Source organism: Medicago sativa, chromosome 1 (assembly GCF_051527215.1).
Source record: "Medicago sativa cultivar Bolivia chromosome 1, Bolivia_mono, whole genome shotgun sequence".
Taxonomy (NCBI): Eukaryota; Viridiplantae; Streptophyta; class Magnoliopsida; order Fabales; family Fabaceae; genus Medicago; species Medicago sativa.
In genome coordinates this window covers 78,772,575-78,790,458 of record NC_140749.1, presented here as the reverse complement: position 1 = coordinate 78,790,458, position 17,884 = coordinate 78,772,575, and the positions used below count along the sequence as shown (strand labels likewise).

Here is a 17,884-nt window from a genome sequence, read left to right as displayed (position 1 = left end):
AGTTTGATTAATTATCCTTAAACTCTTAAATTTTTGAACCATTTTTTCGATACAAGTTTAGAACACTATGAAGGGTTCATTTACTAAAATTTATAATTTTCTAACATGAAATGAATTAAATATGATTTTTTTAAAATGACAAAAGTTAAAGATAAAAATTAATAAAATCTGGATGTAGAAATCAAATTTTGCGATAATTTTTTGCGGAGGAACTTTTAGTGATGTTCTAAACATGTCTGCAAAAAATTGTTCAAAAAATAAAGAGTTTAAGCATAAATTAAACAAATTTGAATTAAGTAGGGACTAATACTCAGTGCAGAAAAAAAATTAGGGACTAAAAGAACTATTAAAATTAAGTAATGACTAAACTTAAAAGGTCCCAATTTTATAGGGACTAGAAACATATTTAACCCAAAAAAATCATATCAATTTCTTCTACATCAACGCTTTCATTTCTACACTATCACGACAACTCACAAAGTTTTTCACAAACTTCAATATCGATTCAGATTTTTGGAATTTGATTAAGCAATGACCTAATCCTAATCTAAATTCACTCACAATGTTCACAAATGTTCTGATTTTGTTTGAATCATAATAAAAAAAGCAATGAAGAAAAACTTTGAGCTTTGAAAAAGAAAAATAACAAATCCAAATGCTCTGAGTGGATTTCTAAAGAGCATTTGAAGAAGAACATTTTTTATTTATGGATTTTGAATCGACTTATGAATTTCTTTTTCACTTAGAGCATTAATTCTATAATTTTTTTATTACGATCCAAATCCAATTCCAAAGTAGTGAAGAAGAACATTGTGAGTGGATTTGAATCGTAACCAAATGCTCTGAGAGAGTTCTTCTTCTTCTTCACTGCTTTGTAATCAATGTTCACTGATTTTGATTTTTGATATTCTTTTAAATCTGAACATTTTTAATCATTATATTTTATTATTTGAGCATGTTATGGAATTATGTTTCCAGATTGAGATTATAAAACTGAATTCTGATGATCAAACAGAGAGAGAGGGAGATACAAATCAAAAATTAAATAGGGAGAGATGGGGAGAGAGAGAGATGCGGAAGAAACACAGTGAGATAGAGATAGTGTGTGTGTGTGTGAGAGAGAGAGAGAGAGAGAGAGAGAGAGAGAGAGAGGAAGAAGATGAAGGGTATTGTCTCGTTGAGGAGAAATGAATTGAGGGTATTATAGCCAGAGAAATTTTCGTCCGTTCACCCAAGGGCAGGAATTAAATAGAATATTCGGCCCAAACCGGCCGAATCGTATGTGTCGAAGTGTTTTGGGTCAGATCGAATGGTTGATTCGGGTTAAACGGTACAAATGAAATGGTTTGGTGTGCGTCGTTCTGGTTGGTTTCGGGTTGACAATCCAGACCCAGCGGTACATCGAATCCGACCGAACTATACATATATGAGTATACAACTGTAAGTATATGTCACATGGCAGAGAATTTGAAGAGCTCGTGCAATTTGATGTTCACAGTTCCTTCATCATTTAACCACACATTCTCTCTCTTCGACATTTAACCAAACCACCACACAACCCCGCCTCCGACCACCTCTTTCCTCCAAAGTCCATTTCGTTCACTGCCAAGATGTAGCCTTTCGCGTTGGTGGTGCAACGTCTCTAGACTGCATTACCCTTAAACCCCATGGTGGTCGTCGAATCACATGGGTCTGCCTTCCTTCGCCATAGTCGTCGCTGCGTAAACTTCAATACTTGTTCGGGTTGATGGATTTTTCTTAAATGTTGTTTTTGTTCATGCTATTGATGGATTCAGATCCTCATAGATCTGCATCAATTTGTGGTAAATCCATTGTTGCTAAATTCGCACCATCAGGTTCAGTTACTAGTTACTTTATGAAACCACCGCGTTCCTTGAAGATGGTAAAGGTTATGTTTATCATTGATTATACTCACATATGTATGTTGGTGTTTTTGGATCATCACAAATCTGGGTTGATTTGGTTTCATCGTCCGGTTGTTATCGCTCAAAAGGGTTATGTTGCTTGTTGTTTGCGGGTGTTATGAGGCAGAGTTGTGGTGCGTGGACCTACTTCTATGATGGCGGACTGGACCATTTGACGGTTAAAACCTATGATCCTTGTATCACTATGTTTAGCTTGGACTATGGGGATCGAAAGAGTCGCTTAGCTTGCTGTCATTCGCTGTAGGGAGTTGATGGTGCATGAACCTGCTTCTGTGTTGACGGATGGTCCATTCCCGTACTGAAGACCTTCGATTAGTTTTAGGATTAATTAGAGGCATATCCACTTGTGTTAACAGTCCAACAAGAGACAATCATTAGTTTTATATGCACGTATTAACAAACATCATATCACCAACCTCATTTAGTGGGATAAGGCTAGTTTGTTGTTGTTGTTGTTGTTGTGTTAATAAACAACTGCACAAAATGGAACTATTATATAAAAGTATTGTGATAGTATATAATGCACCATGCTAGAAGCTTAAAAATACAATAACACATTCTTCAAAACAAAAATCAGTAATTAGAAATCATTAAATTTAGTGAAAGGAATCCCAAACCACAAGTTAATAATGAGAAAGCATCGGCTTGAAAGTTGTGTGACTATCAAGTTAAAGAATGAGAAAGCGGATTTGGATGGCATGCAGTCACAATCATACACATTCATGTAGTCAACACATGAGTGACTATTGGATCAAGATCAGGCGGTACAAAAAGCAAACAAATTTTAATGTTTTTAAAAGATCTAAATTACCAAGCTTAAAATTTAGACTGTTTGATCTAAGACGTTGAGCTTAAAACAAGGCTCCTAACTATTATCACCAGATAATATGTGTTCTATATTAAGACGTTGAGTTTAACACAACCTCATTAAGAGGTGCAAATCCAACAAGTGGTTACCTCAACCTCACCAGATGACCAACGTATCTTCCAAAAGAACGTCTACAATTTTTTGCAGCAAATGAGCGATTTCAGTCTCTGTATATCCCTATGAAAGCAAGATAACAATTAAAATTGAAGAAATATTTTGTATGGACTGGTTTTTTTTCGAGGTAGTAGGGATTAAACTTGAAAATCATGAATTTCGTAGGAATTAAAGATATGTTTAATCATAAATTTAATCAACAAGAAAAAACTAAAATAAGCGTTTGTTCGACTTCAAAATTTAATCTACGGGCTTTATTAAGTGCATATATGTGACTCCTTCAAAATTTTAATTTAATCAATTGGTATAAAAATCTCGTAAAATTCATAAAATGAGAATTAAAAGAACAATAGTGAAATTAAAAAACTCATAACCGCAAGTATTTAGCGAAATTGAGCTTGACGACCTTTTAAGGAGTAAACAAATAAATAAATAGACTAGTAACGAATTTTTCAACGTAAACAAATAAACTATATGAAGAAAAAAAATTCATCATTCGTTTTAATTGAGTTTTGTCTAGATTTTTTTCTTTTATAGTTGTTGTAAAGGTTAAAAGTCTTAAAACATGATGAATAAATTCATCAATCAAATAATAATTTTGACTTTTTTTCTACTAATTTTTAGTGGATAGACTTATTTGAGATAGCTAAAAATGTATTATTGGGGTAGGTAAATATATTTATGCACTTATTCATTCAACCAAACTAAATTTTTTGGAGTAGCCAAAGCTATCCCATTTCGCGATAAAACAAGAATATCACTTAGTTGTTTCTTCACATTATGAGAATTTGTTGATTTATCAAACTCTCCCCGATCATGTTGATGTTCATCATGCTCCATAAACACATTGTTATCAATGCTATTGCCATTGCCTGCATTTTCTTCTTCATTTGCTATTGACTCCTCAAAAGTGACTCTGACCTCTTCTCCAATCTGCATTCTCTTGATTATATTCCAGATGCAAGGATTCATAATCAGGGACTTTCTCATCATTAGTTTTTCTGTTTAGGGATAAATTGTGGATTAGGTTTTTTGGGTGCAGCCTTCTCCACAATCTTCAGTTGATCTTTCGACTTGCCATTGGTTTTACTGCATTTATCAATCGAATGACTAATACATCAACAATGTTTACAAAATTATGGTATATTTTCATAATCAATATCAACAGAGAAAACATAAAATTTTCTCTACTCTAAAATACGTAATGCAACTCCTTAAAAAGATTAATATCAACTAGTAAGCATCTAAAATATCCCATGATGCGATGTTCGATGACTTCATCCAAGGATAAAGACATACGTATAACATATGTATGTATGTATGTATGTATGTATTAAAAAATATGATTTATTTTAGATATTTATTAAAATCTTTTAGATATTTATTAAAATGAATGTTAACACAACCAATTTTGATTATATTTTAAAAAATTATTAATTAAATAATTTATATGGTCTCATTGAACAACTTGTGCGTACTCTTTATAAATAGGTTCTAAAAAGATTTTACTAAATAAAAAAGTATTTTAAATAATATTTGCTATTTGCTCGTAGTTTTTAACAGATTAATAATTACATTAGATATATGAATATTGGAACTTCCATAAAAAATTTAAAATGGAAAAATACCATTAAATGTTTATATATTTTTTAAAAATTTATTTACTTTAATTAATTAAAATTTATGTGATGGTGTTTTTGAAAAGACAATTGTCTCTTAATATTGCCAATGGCCACCTCTAAATTAAAGACCAATAGATTACCTAAACTAATAATAATAATAAAAAAATAAATTACCACCTTGTTATTATTCATTAACCAAACCTTCTATATAAACAGTTGATAGTTTGTAAAATTGTAGTATTCAAAAACTCCAATTCAAATTAAAAGAAGGAGAAAAAAGAGGAATATGGGTTTCACTGAGAGACAAGAGGCTTTGGTTAGTAGCTCATGGGAAACCTTCAATCAAAACCTTCCTTTCTACAGTGTTTTGTTCTACACCTTGTAAGTTTGACCTCTGTATATGTTTTCATTTTGTGTGTGTGTGTCTATATATATATATATATATATATATATATATATATATATATATATTTGTTGTCCATTATGTTTCGCAAGTGATGGTTTAAACATGAGTATCTCTAATTGATTTTATTAAAATAGTATATTGGATAAAGCACCTGCAGCAAAAGGCATGTTTTCTTTTCTAAAGGACTCGAATGAGGTACCTCAAAATAACCCTAGTGTTAATGCTCACGCTGAGATGGTTTTTGGAATGGTGAGCACAAGTGACACTCACAAGTTTTTTACGTTTTTCATTTTTATCATGCTAATTTTTTATATTTTGATTTTCTAACCAATTTATTGAATTTGCCTCACCTTTGCATAACCATCATAACATTTTTTGCACTTTCATATTATACAAGGAAAGACAAATGAAATTTGTCAAGAAAGAAAATACATTTATACCATAAAATACAAAATCATGGTCATTAATCCAAAAAACAAGAGTATACTTTAATCTACTAATACATCATATGCCTATAACTTCTCAAACAATGATTATGATTAAGAAAGAAATGTCATCAACAAATCACTTTTTAATATTAATGTCGAACTCATGCTTTGTTGTATATGAATATAAAAACAACAAAAGACTGATATATTATTCGAATAGAAAGACATACAACTTAAATTATGAAATACATATACAATGATGCGAAAATTTAAGGAATAAAAGTTATTAACAACAATTGTGGTATTACCCAAAACATTGTATGCTCATCTTTTGATTTATCATATTGAAATCTCTAAACCCTTGTTAATACTGACAATGTAAATACTAAAATCAATACGATATTCAAATAATATTTTATTTTCAATATTTAAAAATAATGTCATATAAATATTTGATGATGAATTTCCCTAAAAAAATATTTGATGACAAATTTCTATTTTTTTAGATAAAATACAATTTGACATGGTTCAAAGTTCAAACAATTGTATCCAATTACATCATTATAACTTTTCTATTGTTGACATTTTTTCTTATTATAACTATCATTTCATAATATATATTTACTTTTAGGTGCGTGATGCTGCTGTTCAACTCCAAGCAAAAGGAGAAGTTGTGTTGGGAGATTCCACATTGGGGATTGTTCACACCCAAAAAGGGGTTGCTGGTCCTCATTTCACGGTATGAATATCATAAAAAATCCCCTCTTAAATTTAAATGTCTGAGAATGTCTTGTTTGATAACACGTCAATATGTAATAAAATTAAATAATTAACGCAAAGCATATGAAGTTCAATTTCAATATATAAAAATTTGTATAATTTCATATATTACAGGCCCTGTTCATAAACATAAGAGTGTAAAAAATTAAAGATATTTTTGTTTTATAGGTTGTGAAAGAAGCATTGCTCAAAACAATCAAAGAAGCTGTTGGGGATAAATGGAGTGAGGAGCTGAGTGTTGCTTGGGAAACTGCTTATGACGAATTGGCAGTTGCAATTATAAAGGAAATGAGTTGATTATTAGATCTATTACTTACTATAAACTATCAATAAATAAAATATATTTCCCTAAAACTTAAAAAAAGTTTTTTATAATAAATATTCAAAAAGAATTAGTTAAGAATTTTCAAGGTATAATTTCAGTATATTTGTATAATAAGTTGTCTTCAATTTTTGGAAAGACTAATGTATGCGAATTTTAATATATGGTTTATGAAAGAAAAAAAAAAGTTCACAATAAGCTGTGTATTTAAAAATATTAAGCATATTCAATTACAATTCAATTGTGTTCTTGGTCATCTATAGAACCAACAATTGATATGCATGTCGGCCATACAAAGCACAAGATGTGCCAAGAATAAAATAATGATACAATTTACTCATTAGAAGGTTGGCACAAAAGCATGATCACGCAACCCAATTTTAAATGCAGTCACTTTAGCTTGACCTACAATTTCACAAACCATAAACATCATAGAAATAGAGCATATAAACAACAACTCAACCACCAACAATATAAACATTTTACTGAACCACATGATAATAATTATACTCTATCAATTATTTGTCTCACATTATATTCTTGTTGAAGAAAAACCATAATATTCCTTGATTTTCAAAAGGTTCGAGAAGATGTGAACCTCTAAAATTATGAAATTGCTTTTAATAACACATTATGTAGATAACTACCAGATGTTCATTTTAAAAATTTCCATTTTATATATCCGGTAGATAACTACTATATGTTCGTTTTAAAAAATTTCATTCTGTACATACGGTAGATAACTACAAGATGTTCCTTTTAAAAATTTCCACTTTATACCTCTAGTAGATAACTACCAGATGTTCATTTTAAAAATTTCAACTTTCTACCATCTTGAATATGCACTTAACTTGCGGTTTTTTAGCGATTTTTAAGTAGTTACTTCCTATTTTGCACTCAACTTAAATGTGCTTCTAAACCTTACGATTTTTTACGAATAACGTCAATCTTCAATCAATTGCGATCATTTAGCAGGTTTGATGAGTTTTGATGATGGTGGATAATTGGTATGTGATGATTCAACTTTCGCGTGGGATGAATGAGTTGAGATTGATGGTTCGGTTAGGTAATTAGGGTGAAATGATGGAGGAAGTGAGTTGGTGGAGAGATGCGAGAAGATGAGAGAGAAAGTTTGAATGATGTCACAAAATGTTAATTGGAAAATAATCCGACAGTTATCTACTAGAGGTAGAAAATGAAATTTTGTAAGAAGGATGAATATCTCGTAGTTGTTTAGTACAATTTTTTTTTTTTTTTGTTTTTGGGAAATGGTATTTTTTTTAAAAAAATGAACATGTTATCCATATTGCAATTTTAGGGGCCTAAAAAGATAGGAGGGGCCTAAAAAGAAATCTTCAAACAAAACATAAACCCTCCCATTCCAAAACTTCAGGAAAACAAACGACACTATCCGTTTCATTTCAGTTGTTGTCTCTGCTCCCCCTCTAACCAACTGCCGCCGCCCCCCCCCCCCCCAGCCACCGCCTCTGTTACTCCGCCGTGCTTCAACCACATCCGCACACGTTCCGGCGACGCTCTCCGACCGATACCTTGAGGTTTAGTTCGACTTAAGGTTTAGTTCCCCTTTTCCCTCATCTTCTACTTCCTCTCCTCTTTCTTCAATGGCTTTTGATTCCGCTTTCACTGATTCCAAACCCAATTTCAAAATTAGTTGTGGAAGTGATGATAATTATTATTACCAAATAACTCTAAAGCGGAATCAAAAAGCCATTGAATTCAACGACCTTTTTGATGAGTTGGTTTATGGTTTTGTTATTTGTTCTTGATAGTGAAAATGAAGAAAATGATAGCAATAGGGTTTGAAGGTTCAGCAAACAAAATAGGAGTTGGTGTAGTAACCCTAGATGGAACAATTCTTTCAAATCCACGTCACACATATATAACACCACCAGGTCAAGGTTTTCTACCAAGAGAAACAGCACAACATCATCTTCAACACATTCTTCCACTTGTCAAATCAGCTTTAGAAACAGCACAGATCACTCCACAAGACATTGACTGCATTTGTTACACAAAAGGTCCTGGCATGGGAGCTCCGTTACAAGTTTCTGCTATTGTTGTTCGCGTGCTTTCGTTACTTTGGAAGAAGCCGATTGTTGGTGTGAATCATTGTGTGGCTCATATTGAAATGGGTAGGGTTGTAACCGGTGCTGATGATCCTGTTGTTTTGTATGTTAGTGGTGGGAATACTCAGGTTATTGCTTATAGTGAAGGAAGATATCGGATTTTTGGGGAGACTATTGATATTGCTGTTGGGAATTGTTTGGATCGGTTTGCTAGGGTTTTGACACTTTCCAATGATCCTAGTCCTGGTTATAACATTGAGCAGGTGATTTTTCTAATTATCTATTTTACAACGTTTATGATTGCTGTATGATATTTGGATCATTTTTTTGTTGTTGTAATTTTCCATGAGTTGGGTTGTAACTTGGGAGCATGATCTGTTTCGTCTTACCTTGAAAAAAGAAATTGAACGTAATTACCATCTTTGGTTTGGGATTTCTGATATCAGATTTGATGCTTCTTCTGATTCTGTTATGTAGTGTGCAGATTAAACAGTGATTTCTTAGTTTTATCCATTTTGGGATTTCAGAAAATGTTATCTATTTTTTGCTTTTGATGACAAAATTACCACCAGTTTTTTTGTGTTTCTTATTTTTGCAGATTTGTTGTTCACCGGAAAACTGAAAACAAAAATAGTCGCTCCTCAACTGTCTATCTGAACACACATTTAAAAAACGGGAAATAAAATGAAAATAAAGTGGCTGTTTTGTAGTTAGAAATTTAAAACATGAAGACAGAAAAGGTTCTCTCAAACCAACAGGACCAATGTTTTTTGCATGTTTATTTTCTGTTAAAAAAAAACTAAATGTATAGTTTGTTATGTTTTATATTGCTCAACTGACTAATGCTGTCATGAGTTGATATGTCTCAATCTCAAGTACCAAGTTGCCTTACATAGTTTTCTTATATTTCAGCTTGCGAAAAAAGGAGAGAAATTTATAGACCTTCCTTATGTTGTCAAAGGGATGGATGTATCTTTTAGTGGAATATTGAGCTATATTGAAGCAACTGCTAATGAGCAGCTAAAGAATAACGAGTGCACACCTGCAGACTTATGCTACTCTCTGCAGGTAAATTTTATTTGAGTCGATCCCTTTTCCTCCTGGTATCTTGTACAATTGTTTTCATAATATAATTGAAAATTTGTGAGTTGATATTTCATTGTATGTTGCAGGAGACACTGTTTGCCATGCTGGTGGAGATAACTGAGCGAGCCATGGCTCATTGTGACACAAAAGATGTTCTTATAGTTGGAGGTGTAGGTTGCAATGAACGCTTGCAAGAGATGATGAGAACAATGTGCTCAGAACGTGGCGGAAGGTTGTTTGCCACTGATGATAGGTACTGCATTGATAATGGTGCAATGATAGCTTATACCGGTCTCCTTGAATTTGCCCATGGTGCGTCGACTGCACTGGAGGACTCTACATTCACCCAGCGGTTCCGAACAGATGAAGTCAAAGCAATCTGGAGAGAAGCAAATTTGGCAAAATCAAATAGTCTGGCAGACAAAACCGTTTGATTTTCAATCTTGAGGTGCGCTAGTTTCCTTGCGCCCGCAATTATAATCAATTTCAGTTAACTATATAAATAGTCTATTTTAATTATGTAAAGAATTTTGGTTTCTGTTTCATTTCCATAGTAAAGGTTAGGTGGGGGAATTCCAAATACTAACAAGTTAAATTCATTGATTGACTCCTGCAGCCTTTTTTTCTTAAGTTTTGTATATGTCAAAAGGATAACATTTTAACAATTAGACTAGGGAACCAGAGCTGAATTATCTACTAAAATTACAACTAAAACAGTATTCATTCCCCCAGGATCCTACTGTCGGGAGCATACTGATTTTTTTTCTTTCTAATGTGCTCCTGCTAGTAGGATCCCACCAAAGATTAACAGCAAATGATTAGAGAAACGGAATTATTTGCCCATGGATTTGACTGATCAAAAGAAAAAGGTTACACTGAGGAGCTATCCTCCCCTACACTAGAATATTTCACTAGTCAACAACTCACAAATAATCTTTCTAACCATCCTCTTAGGAAAAGCTAGTCCTGTTTATAATCTACAGGACTTACAGAAAAACAGTTTAGCAATTACATGAACTAACAACCCTATCTAACTACTAACATAATTAGTTATTGGTTTACAACCTTCCACATTTTCCTATAGTAAATCTTCAGGATTCTGTCTCCTGTTATAGGCTCTTAGCTCCCTCCAATTTCTGCAATAAGTTGCTGATTTCTCAACTTTAATTTAGCCTTCCAACTAGTGCACGGGGATCTTTGTTTTGCGTGCTCAAAAACAGTAGTTGTGCTCTAGGCTCCATTAATCCCAAATTTGAGTCACGTTGGTAGACATTGCTAGTTACAACTCTCATAGATTCCCTTGCAGAGGTGCGTTTGAACTGAAGATGGATATTAAATCCACAAACTATCCTCAATTTGGCTTTGGTCATTAGGTTTGGAATGAAACCTGATTTCCACAATGTCCATTTTTCCACTCTATGTTTCTTATTCAACAGAACCATTCGCATTAGCGGAACATCACTATAGTTGTCATCCGTTGCCTGTAGCGACAACTAACTGCCACCTGCAAGCTGGTGTCCGGCGGTTCAAGTGGCAGTGGTGGATTCCTTAGAACCTGTGTTAGTAGGGTCTCCATGTTTGCCGTTTGAAAATTGTGATCTTGCTGTTTTGGCAATTCCGACGACATGAGTTTGTTGCTTTGAGTGCAACTGTTGAACTGCACGATTACACCCGACTTCACCATTGTCCTCATTTTCATTGAAAGGTCAGCTACCATACAAGCACTATGGGTCGAAATTTTTGATGTCATGCATTCCTTCTGCGTAAACTCTATATTCGTTTACCTGCCGTCCATGCCTGTAAGTTCAGCGATATAATCCTAGTAAACAAGTTTTGACTCCAAGTTGCTTGTGCCTGCCATGTTGCACCATCCTCCACAAACAACTGTGGATGATACGATTTTGGTTGATGTTCTTGTTTCTCCTCTTCTTTTGTCGTGTAGACCAAATCTTGTTCTTGATTCTTGATGGCTGCACTTCCCTGTGGTGCGAGAAATTTGTTTCTATTGCTGCCACCAGCCTTTCTTCGAAGAAGATAGCTTCGCTTCCTTTTTTGTCTCATATTCAGGTATTTGACGCAGCAGTTTGTCTTGTTCTTTCAACCGTTATTGGATGCAACCAAACTTGTGCCTCCATATTTCTTGTTTCAGTGCCTTTTTGAGCTTGATAAGACTCTCCCTTGAAGGACACAATATTTTATTTTGAATTGACCTCTTCAAGAACGCCATCGAATTCTCCCTCAATTTCAACTTGCTACAATTCCTCTGCTTACGTTGGCTACTCCTTGTGGATCCTGAAGGTTCCATTTTTTTCAATTTTTTCTTTTTCTATATTTTTTCCGCACCTGTACGCACTGCTATGTCAACTTCCTTGCCAGACCTAAGAGTGATTGAACTGAACTTACAGTTGGATTTGGTACTGTTTGAGCAGAGAGATTTCCAGGACCCTGAGTTTGCATCTGGATTCATAGAAGTTGCTAGTTGTCCAACTTGTGCCTGCAAATCTTTGATGGTTGCAGTTGTTGTTTGCTGGAACTAAAGGTTGTTGACAGCCATCTGCTTGACAATATCTTCCAATGAGGGATTTGGAGTGGTTGCTGCATTGTTCTGCTGCGGGGCTGGTTGTTGTCTAGGTTGCTGGTGGCCAGAGGTATTTCCCCATCTCAAATTTGGATGATATTTCCAGTTTGGGTTGTACTTGTTGGAAGACAAGTCATAGTTGGGGTTAGACCTGTCATTATAAATATTTGCCGCATAGGCTTGAGAAGTATCAACAGTGTCACTTTCTTGTAAAGTTGGGCATGCGTTTGTAGGATGCTTTGGTGATGTGCAAATACCGCATACTCTAGCTGTTTGAGTTTGACCAGCCGCCATCTTTTTCACTAATGCAGTGAGTTCATCAAGCCTACTTTCCAAGTTTTTGTTGCTAGTGGATTGCATCTCATTGACTCCTTTTGCCAACACCACCGTTGAGTTGCTTCTTGTTGTGAATTGTTGGGAATTAATGGACATGTTTCAATCAGATTTCTTGCATCAGCACGGGTTTTATCAACAAGATTTTGTTGCCCATGGACCGAAATATCATGGATGCTGCTAGCGGAGGAGCACTTGTCGATAAAACCGCTACCAATGCAATAAATCTTATTGAAAACATGTCCATTAATTCCCAACAATTCACAACAAGACGCAACTCAGCGGTGGTGTTGGCAAAAGGAGTCAATGAGATACAATCCACTAGCAACAAAAACAACAAAAACTTGAAAAATAGGCTTGATGAACTCACTGCATTGGTGAAAAAGAAAAAGATGACGGCTGGTCAAACTCAAACAACTAGAGTATGCGGTATTTGCACATCACCAGAGCATCCTACAGACGCATGCCCAACTTTACAAGAAAGTGACACTATTGATACTCCTCAAGCCTATGCAACAAATATTTATAATGACAGGTCTAACCCCAACTATTACTTGTCTTCCAACAAGTACAACCCAAACTGGAAATATCATCCAAGTTTGAGATGGGGAAATACCTCTGGCCACCAGCAACCTAGACAACAACCAGCCCTGCAGCAGAACAATGCAGCAACCACTCCAAATCCCTCATTGGATGATATTGTCAAGCAGATGGCTGTCAACAACCTTCAGTTCCAGCAAACAACAACTGCATCCATCAAAGATTTGCTGGCACAAGTTGGACAACTAGCAACTTCTATGAATCAGATGCAAACTCAGAGCTCTGGTAATCTCCCTGCTCAAACAGTACAACATCCAAATATAAGTTCAATCACTCTTAGGTCTGGTAAGTAAGTTGACATAGCAGTGGCCATTTGCTATGAACCAAGAAATTGAATTCCAACTGAAAGAACCTATTGTATTGAAAGAATGGAAGAGAGAGAGAACTCCTTCAAGGGTTTTCCCTTCTACAGTAGAGCCAAGTGTTTACAAATTTGAATAAGCCCCCTATCCATGTATCTTTCTATTTGTACATGTTATTTATTTAACTATCCAACTAATTAAATAACTGCTCTAACAATTCTTAACTACTATAATTGCCTTTTATTCTATATCGTAACAAAGAGGAATGCTAGCAACACACTCTCTTTGATTGGTTAAAATTCACATGGGTCCCACCAAATCATGTGGGTCTCATATTAATTTGGTGGGTCCCATGCAAGGTAGACAGGAACGAGTCCCAGCACGTAGGATCGTCCGCTCCTACGTGCTTCCCACACAAAAACGTGCCTCGTTCTTACCTGGGTTCGTTTTTTGCATCTTCACAGTCAGGAACGAGTTCCTGATACAGGAACGTAAGTTTAAAACGTGCTGGGCTTGGCTTAAGTGATTTGGGCTTAACGAACCGGGTCGGGTCAAAATTATAACCCGGTTTTATATATACGCTAAAACCCAGAAATTTTTCATTCTCCGATTTCTTTCTCACTCAAACCCTAAACGCGAAAGGGGGCCAGTTCTCTTTTCCGGCGAATTTCTCGCCGTCGTTCTCTCTCTACCCATGCTCTGTTTTCATTTTCTCTCATGGAATCATGGAATCATGTCTCTTCGAAGAAGAGAATGAGAAGGAAGAAGTAAAAAGTTATAAAGAAAAAACTGACAGATGATGAAGAGAAAATGGTTAGAGAAGAAGAAGGATTGAAGAGAGGTAGATCTAGATGGTAGCAGGCGGCAGCAAAGGAGAATAGAAAAGAGAGAATAACTAGGGTTTTGTTATTTCACTCTTTTATATAGTATTGGGCTAGGCCCATAGTGATATTTTTTTTTTAAGGACCCAGATTGATACTAAATATACCTTTTTTTTTTATACTTTCTTACCCCCCTTAGTTAATAATATACTTTCTTGCATAATAATTTTCAAGTTTTTGTGTGTGTATATATTTGTGAAGTTACAATTTTGCCCTCAAGTGGGTTCTTACGAACCGTGTTACGTTCCTCGATCTTACGTCCCTTCACCAGCCCACCGATCCTACGTAGGAACTCGTTCCTGACTACATTGGTCCCATGTGAATTTTAACCAATCAAAAAAGAGTGTGTTGGAAAGTGTATTAAAATGTGTGTTGCTAGCATTTCTCCGTAACAAATCTAATACAATAAAGGAGACAAACATATGTGACTGAGCCTTTTCTGAAGATTATTGATAAATCTATTTTGTTACTATTTGGTTTCCGTTAAAAATCAACTTGAGAAATAAGCTATATAATTGAAGGAAAATGCTCATCTTTACGAAAGAAATAGCACAAGAAACACACAAAGCATACATGCTAATTTTCTTTTTCGCCCATACCAACTTGTTTTCCGCCAAATACGGAAATAACATGTTTCCCCTACTTATATAACAGACATATTCTTGCCTTTTCTTTTATTCCTAAAAAGTAGCATTCCTCATCATTGTATATTGTGTGTTTTGCAGGGCTGAGTACTCAATTGTGACAGATGTGAATGGAAAACCCATGGGACTAGTTGATATTCCAAATCGGCCATCTTCAAGTTTAAGTTTGTAGTTATACTCAAGTACAATTAAATTTATTAGCATGGCAACTTTATGTATGAAGAAATTCTTCATTTTGTTTGATATTTTGTAGAGTTATGTGGCGGAGAAGTGTCATTTGCGCCAAGATATACCAGGGTCCATGGTTCCGAATCAATGGCATTTGCCCTGTACCCAAGGTCCTGGTATGAGTGACCTTGTAACAGCTTACTTTCCTCCTCTCATATTAGGCTAGGATTATCCCTGTGATATATTGGCATTGAGGTGGTAATGATCTTGTTGGATTTTGATTATGTATTTGTCCACGCACATACTCTTTATTCTACCACTGTCTTATCAAAGTCTCTTGGGATCCAACCTTATTCCCCATGATCTCTTTTATTGCTTATGGTCTTTCTGCTTAGCTTGATATTGATAATGTGGTAAGCTATAATGTAACAATTACATGTCACTATATTTCCCCTGTGATTTGCATTTTACGCCAAATTAAACAACTCCAAATACAACCGGAAGTTTTATTACCAAGTTTGTTTTTTTTTCTTTTTTTAACGCCGAGTCGATACTGCAGCCTTGATTATTATTTCACTTTTAATTGTACCCTCTAATTAATCGAGTGTACATTGCTTCCAAAGCATTACATCAATAGTAAATAAAGTTAGTTTAGTAAAATTGTCATGTCTTTTGACATCATTATTACATTTCTTAATTAATGTGTAAAATATTTAAACGACACTCTTTTTGAAATGGAGGGAAAACAATTATTAAAGAATGTGCTCTCAGTGTACTTTTTCAAGTTTTGATATTTACCATTAATTACATGAAAAACTGCAAAAAATCATATTCAGGTTTCAACACCACCAGGAGTCTACAAGTGATTAGTGTGCGGTGTCTGTTATAAATCTTATAGTAATATTTGAAGTTTTAAATGTTTTGAATTATTTATTGAATTTAATCTCTTAAATAAATTATTTAACTATATATTATCGCTTAATAAAGGTTGCCTCCTCTCAAAGGCCAAGAAATACTTCAAATAGCAATCGCAATAAAACCAACATTAGCTCTTCATTGTCTCGAATAAACAAGTGTTAGATGTTGCGTAAATTGTTGAATTATAGAATACAAAAGAAAAGCAAAAAACACATGGATGCTTTCACCGAGAGGCAAGAGGCCTTGGTGAATAGCTCATGGGAAGCATTCAAGAAAAACATTCCTCAACTTAGCATTCTCTTCTATACCTTGTAAATCTTTTTTGTCTCCTACGACCTATCCTTTAATTGTTTGTTTTTTTAAAGTTATAGTTTGTTTGAATTTCTAATTTCTAAGATATGTTTATGTTTTTTTAACTTTAAATCAAATGTATACATGTGACACTCTTTGGTTATGGTTTGATTGAAAAAAAAGGATATTGGAGGAAGTACCAGATGCAAAGGACATGTTCTCGTTTTTAAAAAACTTCGATGGAATACCACATAAGAATTCAACTCTTGAGGCGCATGCTGAACTGATTTTTGAAATGGTTAGTACAATCATTCGAAACTTCAACGATGACTGAAGCTGGTGTAGAAGTAAAAGTTTATTGTCTTCATTGTTCTAATGTATGAGACAATGGCCAAATTGATGTTAGTTTTTCAAAAACAAATAAAACATATGTGAGTGCCTCAAAAATCAACTCATATATTTGTTTTATATATATACTTTTTAAACTGACGTCAATCAAGTTAGTGTCTCAATCACGAGAACAAAGAAGATGTGAGCTAGAACCTCTACTTCTAGAAAACAGCATTAATCGTCGTTAGTATTTTATGTAACTTTCAACTTGCCTAAAATCCTATTAGTATGTGCTCAATTGCTATTTCATAATTTTGATTGTCTTGTTTATCATTCCTTATGATATTTATAAATTTTGGATTGTAGACCCATGACTCAGCTGTTCAACTCCGAGCAAAAGGAAAGGTAGATGTGGCGGATGATGTTACATTAGAATATTTGGGTTCTGTCCATGTTCAAAAAGGTGTCATTGATCTCCATTTCATGGTAGGCTCCTTAATTTTACACAATGCATTGAATGATATGTTTTATTTTTCAATAGAATCTTTTTTGTTTGTTTATTATATACCTTCAAAAATTGTTCTGTCAGACCAGGAACTAATTAAATTAGTCTGTCCTAAAACAAGTTTTTTTAATCATAAAGTCCAACATATTATTAATTTTATAAACTAACATTTTCAATAAAAAAGCTTACTACTTTATTTCTTTATTATAAGAGCTAACCAACACTAATATTATGTAGGTGTTTAAAGAAGCAATGCTGAAAACAATAAAAAAGGCTGTGGAGGACAAATGGAGTGAGGAATTGGATTGTGCTTGGGGTATAGCCTATGATGAACTAGCAGCTGCAATTAAGAAGGCAATGGGATGGCCATAAACAAGTTTAATAGATGGTTTTGGTTTCACTAAACCTGTTAAACAAGTTTCTCTTAAAAATGTCATTATAAATAAGATTTTCGCAAGTAATCTCTCTTTTTTTGTTAATGTTTTCCAAGCACTTGTGTAAGTAAATTTAAATTTGAATTGTAAGCAAAAAAAATGAAATTTGTATATATAGTCGGTAGAAATAACTTCAATTTTTTTATGTATTTTATTGAAAGTGAATATAAATAGAGTATCTAGGGTTCTAACCTCAGCCCCTGTATGTATTATGCGATGTCGCTGCTAAAATAAAAAGGTT

General features: G+C 34.1%; 3 protein-coding genes across 3 annotated transcripts; all 3 read left to right on the top strand.

Moving 5' to 3' along the window:
* The first annotated feature begins 4,786 nt into the window (after positions 1-4,786).
* LOC146957812 (leghemoglobin 29-like) lies at positions 4,787-6,648 on the top strand. Its single transcript, XM_085739294.1, has 4 exons — positions 4,787-4,931; positions 5,091-5,205; positions 6,016-6,123; positions 6,333-6,648. The coding sequence occupies exons 1-4, from the start codon at positions 4,837-4,839 to the stop codon at positions 6,459-6,461; spliced, it is 447 nt and encodes a 148-aa protein (XP_085595420.1). The 5' UTR covers positions 4,787-4,836; the 3' UTR covers positions 6,462-6,648.
* A 1,229-nt stretch (positions 6,649-7,877) lies between these two features.
* Positions 7,878-15,513, top strand: LOC146957811 (Actin-like ATPase superfamily protein). The gene is made up of 5 exons (XM_085739278.1): positions 7,878-8,059; positions 8,277-8,836; positions 9,486-9,641; positions 9,746-10,107; positions 15,079-15,513. Exons 2-4 carry the CDS (start codon positions 8,282-8,284, stop codon positions 10,091-10,093), a joined length of 1,059 nt encoding a protein of 352 aa, XP_085595404.1. The 5' UTR covers positions 7,878-8,059; positions 8,277-8,281; the 3' UTR covers positions 10,094-10,107; positions 15,079-15,513.
* Positions 15,514-16,192: 679 nt separating this feature from the next.
* Positions 16,193-17,839, top strand: LOC146957810 (atypical leghemoglobin 2-1-like). The gene is made up of 4 exons (XM_085739286.1): positions 16,193-16,394; positions 16,558-16,672; positions 17,071-17,190; positions 17,447-17,839. Exons 1-4 carry the CDS (start codon positions 16,246-16,248, stop codon positions 17,579-17,581), a joined length of 519 nt encoding a protein of 172 aa, XP_085595412.1. The 5' UTR covers positions 16,193-16,245; the 3' UTR covers positions 17,582-17,839.
* The last annotated feature ends 45 nt before the right edge of the window (positions 17,840-17,884 follow it).

What these genes read in the sequence shown, in the direction of transcription:
- LOC146957810 (XM_085739286.1), top strand. Translation starts at nt 16,246, where the DNA reads ATGTTGCGTAAATTGTTGAATTATAGAATACAAAAGAAAAGCAAAAAA. An exon ending in AGCATTCTCTTCTATACCTT is followed by an intron (nt 16,395 to 16,557) that starts GTAAATCTTTTT and finishes TTGAAAAAAAAG; the next exon opens with GATATTGGAGGAAGTACCAG. An exon ending in TCATTGATCTCCATTTCATG is followed by an intron (nt 17,191 to 17,446) that starts GTAGGCTCCTTA and finishes AATATTATGTAG; the next exon opens with GTGTTTAAAGAAGCAATGCT.
- LOC146957811 (XM_085739278.1), top strand. Translation starts at nt 8,282, where the DNA reads ATGAAGAAAATGATAGCAATAGGGTTTGAAGGTTCAGCAAACAAAATA. An exon ending in CTGGTTATAACATTGAGCAG is followed by an intron (nt 8,837 to 9,485) that starts GTGATTTTTCTA and finishes CTTATATTTCAG; the next exon opens with CTTGCGAAAAAAGGAGAGAA. An exon ending in ACTTATGCTACTCTCTGCAG is followed by an intron (nt 9,642 to 9,745) that starts GTAAATTTTATT and finishes TGTATGTTGCAG; the next exon opens with GAGACACTGTTTGCCATGCT.
- LOC146957812 (XM_085739294.1), top strand. Translation starts at nt 4,837, where the DNA reads ATGGGTTTCACTGAGAGACAAGAGGCTTTGGTTAGTAGCTCATGGGAA. An exon ending in CTGAGATGGTTTTTGGAATG is followed by an intron (nt 5,206 to 6,015) that starts GTGAGCACAAGT and finishes ATTTACTTTTAG; the next exon opens with GTGCGTGATGCTGCTGTTCA. An exon ending in TTGCTGGTCCTCATTTCACG is followed by an intron (nt 6,124 to 6,332) that starts GTATGAATATCA and finishes TTTGTTTTATAG; the next exon opens with GTTGTGAAAGAAGCATTGCT.